Source organism: Marmota monax, unplaced genomic scaffold, assembly GCF_021218885.2.
Source record: "Marmota monax isolate L192 unplaced genomic scaffold, Marmota_monax_Labrador192_F-V1.1 WCK01_AAM20220418_F8-fsc00190, whole genome shotgun sequence".
Lineage (NCBI taxonomy): Eukaryota > Metazoa > Chordata > Mammalia > Rodentia > Sciuridae > Marmota > Marmota monax.
The window spans coordinates 3,187,454-3,195,024 of NW_026693010.1; the positions used below are offsets into that span (position 1 = coordinate 3,187,454).

At 61.1% G+C, this 7,571-nt stretch overlaps 2 gene segments (V, D, J or C); both read right to left on the reverse strand.

Moving 5' to 3' along the window:
* Positions 1-7,571, reverse strand: part of LOC124098272 (immunoglobulin heavy constant alpha 2-like) — a 123,486-nt gene that overhangs the window by 26,169 nt on the left and 89,746 nt on the right.
* Positions 3,597-7,060, reverse strand: LOC124098305 (immunoglobulin heavy constant gamma 1-like; the record flags this gene model as incomplete). The annotated part of the segment is given in 2 exon segments: positions 3,597-5,817; positions 6,911-7,060. Coding segments are annotated over 2 exon segments (234 nt in total), but the record flags the coding sequence as incomplete, so codon positions are not given.

Below are 7,571 nucleotides of genomic sequence, written 5' to 3' on the forward strand. Positions count from 1 at the left end.
GATTGACAGCAGTGCCCCTTCTGTTTGGACAGGTGATGACTGATGGCTGATTGACAGCAGTGCCCCTCTGTCTGGACAGGTGATGACTGATGGCTGATTGACAGCAGTGCCCCTCTGTCTGGACAGGTGATGACTGATGGCTGATTGACAGCAGTGCCCCTTCTGTTTGGACAGGTGATGACTGATGGCTGATTGACAGCAGTGCCCCTCTGTCTGGACAGGTGATGACTGATGGCTGATTGACAGCAGTGCCCCTTCTGTCTGGACAGGTGATGACGGATGGCTGATTGACAGCAGTGCCCCTTCTGTCTGGACAGGTGATGACTGATGGCTGATTGACAGCAGTGCCCCTCTGTCTGGACAGGTGATGACTGATGGCTGATTGACAGCAGTGCCCCTCTGTCTGGACAGGTGATGACTGATGGCTGATTGACAGCAGTGCCCCTTCTGTCTGGACAGGTGATGACTGATGGCTGATTGACAGCAGTGCCCTTCTGTCTGGACAGGTGATGACTGATGGCTGATTGACAGCAGTGCCCCTCTGTCTGGACAGGTGATGACGGATGGCTGATTGACAGCAGTGCCCCTCTGTCTGGACAGGTGATGACTGATGGCTGATTGACAGCAGTGCCCCTCTGTCTGGACAGGTGATGACTGATGGCTGATTGACAGCAGTGCCCTTCTGTCTGGCCTGCCGCAGCACAGCTGGCCCCTCCTGGTGCCCATGGATCCACCCAGTGTTGCGTCTGCTCCTGACCCTCTTCACACTCCCTCCTCAGCATGTGAGTGGTGCTCTCAGTTCTCCTGGGAACTGGCCCCCACACCCTGTTGACTGCAGTGACCACAGAACCTGGGACACTCTGCCTCGTCACCCAGACAACATTGCTCTTGAGCTCTCTTAGCACGTCGGCCTGCGTGCTGGGCCCCTGTGTCCAGAGGGCAGGAGACCAGGCGTGGAGCAGACCAGGCTGCCAGGTCCCTGCTCGCTGCTCTGAGGAGCTCCTGCAGAGCCTCCCGACCCCAGGCTGACCTGGTCTCCAGGGGGCGCTGGGGGCAGGATGCAGGGTGGCCATCGTGTCCCTGTGTGGGATTCACATAGCTGTGTGTTGTGCAATGGTCCCTGTGCGGCTGGGTGATGTGCGCATGTGCCATGTGACGGGCCCTGTGTAGGTGGAAGTGTGTGTCCCCTGAAGGTCCCTGTGTGGGAGGGTGTGTGTGTCCCCTAATGGTCCCTGTGTAGGCGGGCATGTGGGTCCCCTGAAGGTCCGTGTTTGGGTGGGCATATGTGTCCCTGGAATGTCCCTATGTGAGTAGGTGTGTGTGCTTATGAAAGTCCCTGTGTGAGTGGCATGTGTATCCCCTGAAGGTCCCTCTGTGGATGGCATGTGTGTCCCCTTAAGGTCCCTGTGTGGGCAGGTGTCTGTCCTCTGAACGTTCCTATGTGTGTGTGTGTGTGTATGTGGGTGTTCCCTGGAGGTCCCTGTGTGGGTGTGTGTGCATGTGGGTGTTCCCTGGAGGTCCCTGTGTGGGTGTGTGTGCCCTGATTGTCCCTGTGTGTGTGTGTGTGTGTGTGTTCCCTGAAGGTCTCTGTGCAGGCAGATGTGTATGTGCCCTGATTGTCACTGTGTGGTTGGGTGTGTGTCCCCTCAAAGTCCATGTAGCTGAGGACATTGGCCAGGCTGCAGCCAACGCTCTCGGCTACTGGTTGTGGTGCAGCCAGATGACCATGTCAGGAATGGGGCTGAGGACATTGGGAGGCCTCGTCTCTCCCCAGGAGCCATGGCCTGGTAGGAGGCAGGGTCTACGTGAAGCCACCTCTCCATCCCTCTCAGTGGCTTGGCCAAGGAGTGACACTGGCCTTCCATTCCTCAGCCTCGCTGGGCTGTCCACTCTCAGGACCAAGGCCTGCACGGTCTCACCTGACACAGGGAGGCCCCAAGGGCCCCAGCAGCAGAAGACAGAGGCCTGATCCTTACCCAGGGTGCTGGGGAAGGTGCCTGCCTGCAGGGCCCTGAGGACGGGAGCATGCGCTGAGCTGAGAGGTCCCCATCTTGCTCGCCTTCAAGGGGGGTTGGTCCTACCCACTCTGGCCTGGGTTTTATCTGTTGGAGGGCCCGGTGGCTGCAGGGTGCTCTCCCTTGGTTGGGACGGGCCCCTGCTCGCACCCCAAGTTCTGCCCTCCTGCACCCGGCACCCCGTCCTGAGGCCTGCACAGCTGTCCAGACACCCAGCCTGGCCCAGGTTCCCTGCCGCTCACTGCCAGTGGGCATTGGCAGCAAATCCAACGCCTGTCTTGGCCTCCAGGTCCCTGTGAGGCTCCCATGGCAGCAGTGCCCCTCGAGTGGGGTCAGCCCCACCCTGGGCAGGACGTCTCTCGCCCACTGAAGCAAAGACCCCAATAAACACTTTCTAACAGCTTGAGGCCTGGCCCCTAAACGCCCGTCTGGAACCCAGGCAACTCCTGCTCCTGCACCCACGGGGCGCTCGCTCCCGAAGCACGGGCTGGAAAGTCCCCCAGCTGGGTCTCTGTCTCCCAATGTCCATGTTGGCTGCAGCTCAGCAGCATCTTCCAGGACCAGAGCGGCCCCTCTGCAGCATCTCCTGGGGAGGGAGCCTGATGTCGACACAGTTCTGTCCACAGACACAGCTGGCCTCCTATGGGAAGCTGAGTGGCCCCTGGCAATTCTTTGCCTCCTGGACTCTGCAGAGCCCCTTCGCCCTCCGCACTGCCTGTATGTCTCAGAGGGAAGTTGAGCTGGGCTGGCCGTGGACTCTGTGTTCCACTGGGCTGCCCTCGCATGCCAGGCTGTGTTCCCTGGTGTCTGCAAACGCCCCCACCCTGTGCCACTGCCTGCTGCTCTTGGCACCTGGGTGTCCTGGGGGCTGAGTGGCCCTAGAATGGGTAGCACCTGCCCTGGAGGAGGGTGTGTGGGACTTGGGACTTGGAGCTGATGCTGGGGACGTCAGGGTGGGACGGCGCATTTGCAAGAGAGGAGGCAGGGTGGTTGTGGGCTGAGTGGTGCCTCCACACCCACATGCTGAGGTTGTGACCCAGGACCTCAGGATGAGCCACACTGGGATGGGCTCACCAGGGTGGGCCTGAGGCCCTAGGACTGTGTCTGCGGAAGAGGAGACCAGGACTCCCACAGGCACAGGGGACAGCCTGTGTGGACACAGGAGAAGACCGTGAGTGCAAGCCAGGGAGAGAGGCCCAGGCCTGCCCTGCCTCTACCCAGGAGCCCTGGCCCCCGGGACACTGCAGATAGCGTCTGTTGCTGGAGCGTCCAGCCTGCGTCCTGTCACGGCTTCCAGAGCTGACTGTGCAGAACGCACACTTCCTGCCTGGTGTGGCCAGCTGGGGAGACCCTGCTTGGCCACCTGCTTCCCAGGGCTCCCCAGAGTGACCTGTTCAGGCACAGGCAGCATCCAGCTGGGAGGAGGGTGCCTGCATGTAGGAAAGGCCTTGGGAGCAGGGCTGGCAGCCAGGCAGGGTGAGGCTGCAGGAGGGAGGGCCGGACAGGCCTGGCCTGGCCTTGTGGCCTCCCCTCGTGCATGATGGAGGGGCTGGTGGACACAGCAGCGCACAGAGGCACAGGGTGTTTAAAGGATGTTTAATGTCACTCTGAAAAAACCTGAAAAGACATTATGGGGTTCCTGTAAACTAGAAGGAGAAAGCTACCAAAGCCAGAAGTGTGCAGGTCCTGGCCACTGTCCTGAGCCCCCCTGGGAGGTCCTGCTGTTCTCTCCTATAAAAGCCAGAAGTGTGCAGGTCCTGGGCCACTGTCCTGAGCCCCCCTGGGAGGACCCTCTGTTCTCTCCTATTAAATCCAGAAGTGTGCAGGTCCTGGGCCACTGTCCTGAGCCCCCCTGGGAGGTCCTGCTGTTCTCTCCTATTAAATCCAGAAGTGTGCAGGTCCTGGGCCACTGTCCTGAGCCCCCCTGGGAGGACCCTCTGTTCTCTCCTATTAAATCCAGAAGTGTGCAGGTCCTGGGCCACTGTCCTGAGCCCCCCTGGGAGGACCCTCTGTTCTCTCCTATTAAATCCAGAAGTGTGCAGGTCCTGGGCCACTGCCCTGAGTCCCCCTGGGAGGTCCCTCTGTTCTGTCCTATTAAATCCAGAAGTGTGCAGGTCCTGGGCCACTGTCCTGAGCCCCCCTGGGAGGTCCTGCTCTTCTCTCCTATTAAAGCCAGAAGTGTGCAGGTCCTGGGGTCACTGTCCTGAGCCCCCCTGGGAGGCCCCTCTGTTCTCTCCTATTAAAGCCAGAAGTGTGCAGGTCCTGGGCCACTGTCCTGAGCCCCCCTGGGAGGTCCCTCTGTTCTGTCCTATTAAATCCAGAAGTGTGCAGGTCCTGGGCCACTGTCCTGAGCCCCCCTGGGAGGCCCCTCTGTTCTCTCCTATTAAATCCAGAAGTGTGCAGGTCCTGGGCCACTGTTCTGAGCCCCCTGGGAGGTCCTGCTGTTCTCTCCTATTAAATCCAGAAGTGTGCAGGTCCTGGGCCACTGTCCTGAGCCCCCCTGGGAGGACCCTCTGTTCTCTCCTATTAAATCCAGAAGTGTGCAGGTCCTGGGCCACTGCCCTGAGCCCACCTGGGGAGGCCCCTCTGCTGTTTGTTGTGTCTTTTCCTCTCTGGAAACTCTGACTCGGTGTTCGCTCCTGAGTAGTGATGGCACAAACAGATCCTGGGGCCCTCTGTCTGTCGTCACTGCCCGCCAGCCATGGCTCCCCAGGCCCTGGGCTCTCTGGAGGGGCTCTGGTCCACCCGCCGTCTGTGGCCTGGCTGTGTCCTGGCCTCCTGTGCCCCACCTGCCTGGTGCCCTCAGCAGCCTCAGTCCATGCCTGGCCTGCCTGGACACTGTCCAGTGCTCTCCTAGAGGGACACCTGGCTGATGCCCACCCTCTCAGGTGGTCTCTGCCCTAGCACTCGCCAGGCCTCCCGGAATGGCCACATGTGCCCAGGTCCTTCTGAGTGGTCTCCCTGGTGTGGAGCTGGGTCCCACTGTGGGAAGTGGCATCCTGGACCCATCCCTAGTTGTTCCCATGCAGAGAGGGTCCAAGGTGCTGTCCTGTGGGTAGAACCCCACCTCTGAAGCGGGTGCGCCAAAGGAGGGGCCAGTGCACAGAGACCCCATCACACAGGAGGCTGCTTCCCAGGAGCCAGAGAGACTCGGGGTTTGCAGAATGACCCAAGATGGGGCTTGGCACGGCACGGGCGGGAGTGAAGGCCATCTGAGTGACCGCAGGAAGCCCTTCCCGAAGCTCCCCTGTTGGGGAGTGTTGGCCCAGAGCTTCCCAGCTCAGGTGAGAGGTCCCCACTCAGTGTTCTGAGGACTTCACCTTCTCTCTCAAGAAACCCTGCAGTGGGGAGGCTGGAGTGGTCAGTGCGAAGCTGTCTCTGCCCTGGTGGACTTCAGCAAGCTGACCTCGGCCTCCTCTCGGGTGAGTGGCTTTCCCCCTGAGGGCAGCGATGTCCTGGTGAGGTGCACATGTCCCCTGCTGGCCCTGTCCAGTGTCTTGGGCCAGGGGTGGTCTGTGTCCAGGCTGCTGAAGTCTGGGGGTAGAGCCTGCTCTCCAGAGGTCCTCCAAAGGGCAGGAGCAGGGCTGCAGGGTCAGTGAGTCGCAGGGTCAGAGGGCAATGAGGTCCAAGGGCAGGTGTGGCTGGGGAGCCAGGCTGCTGGCCATGATGGATGGTCCTCCAGGGTCTGGGAGGCCCTGGGCCCCTTGCAGGAGGTGGCCTAGGCCCCCTGCCCGATCATGTTCCTGTAGTCAGGGGCGATGGTCGGCTTCAGCTCCACCACTGAGGAGAAGATCCAGTTCACCTGTAGAACAGCACAGGTGAGCCCACAGTCACCTGAGGGAGAGCTGTGGACAGTGAGGGGACAGGGTGGGGACAGTGGGGGACAAGGTGGAGACAATGAGGGACAAGATGGGGATAGTGGGGGATAAGGTGAGGACAGGGTGAGGATGGTGGGGGACAGGGTGGGAGAGTGTGGGGACAGGGTGGGGACTATCAGGGACAGGTTGGGGACAATGTAGGACAGGATGGAGATGGTGGGGGACAATGTGGGGGACAGGGTGTGGGCTGTGGGGGAAATGTGGGAACTGTCTGGGGACATGGTTGGGACGGTGGGGGACAAGGTGGGGGACAGTGTGAGGATAGCAGGGGATGGTGTGGGGAATAGGGTTGGAACAGTGTAGGGGACAGGTGAGACAATGAGGAAAAGGTGGAGATAATGGAGGGGATATGGTGGGGGACAGTGTGAGGACAGTTGGGGGACAGGATGGCAACAAGTTAGGACAGTGGGGGACAGGGTGTGTACAGTGTGGGGACAGTGGGACAGGGTAGAGGACAGCGTGAGGGATTGGGTAGGGGACAATTTGGGTAATTGCGTGGGGTACAGGGTAGGGACAGGTGGAGGACAGGTTGGTCACAATGTCGGGAGATGTGGAGGCAGGTGGGGAGCAGGGTGGAGACACGTTGGGAAAAGTGTGGTGGACAGCATGGAGCTCATAGTGGACACAGCATGGGACACAGCATGTGGGACATCATGGGGACAGCATGGGACAGACCATGGGACAGTGTGGAGATGGCACAGGGACAGCATGGGGATAGCATGGGACACACCGTGGGTCAGTGTGGAGATTGTATGGGGACAGCATGGGGACAGCATGGGACACATCGTGGGACAGTGTGGAGATGGCACAGGGACAGTGTGGGGACAGCATGGGACACATCGTGGGACAGTGTGGAGATGGCACAGGGACAGCATGGAGACAGCATGGGACACACCGTGGGTCAGTGTGGAGATGGCACAGGGACAGCGTGGGAGAGCATAGGAGAACCGCTCGACTGTGGGAAGTGTGGTGTCATGGGGGATGGCATGGGGACAGCACGGGGACAGTGTGGCCGACCTTGAAGAGAGTGACAGTGGCACTGTAGCACACGCTGAGCAGGAAGAGGCTGATGAAGATGGTGATGGTCGTCCACAGCCCGTCCAGCTCCCCGTCCTGGGCCTCTGTACAGTTCTCATCCAGGCTGAGCTCTGGACAGGGAGGGGGTGGTCAGTGTGTGGCGCCAAGGTGGGACCTGGGAGCTGCCTCCCGGGGGCCAGGAGAAGGGCCGCTGGGCTGGGCCAGCAGTGCGCGGACTGGGGCCAGGTTTCCCTGGTGGCCTTCTCTGGTGGGCCTCAGCCCCCCGCTCCTCCCACTGGGGCCCAGCTCATCCAGACCCCCTGGCTGTGGACGGTGGCCTGGACTTCATGGGCGCTCCTTGCTGCGAGCTCCAGGCGTCAGTGCTGGGGCAGGCCAGGCAGCGCTGGCCTGTGACCCTGCAGGGATGTCCCCGTAGCCTGTGTGGCCCCTGCTTATTCAGTGGTGACCAGGCCCAGGGGCTGGAGAGATGGCAGAGCCTGTCCGTGGTGTGGCCGCAGCTACAGGGACAGTCTGCGCTGGGGAGGGAGCTGGATCTTGTGGTAAGGGGGTGTGTGCCTGTGTGGGGGTCCGTGTGGGTGTCGGGCCTGGGTGTGTCAGGGCTTGGGTGTAGGTGCCTCCTGAGAGGAGGCTGGGATCTGAG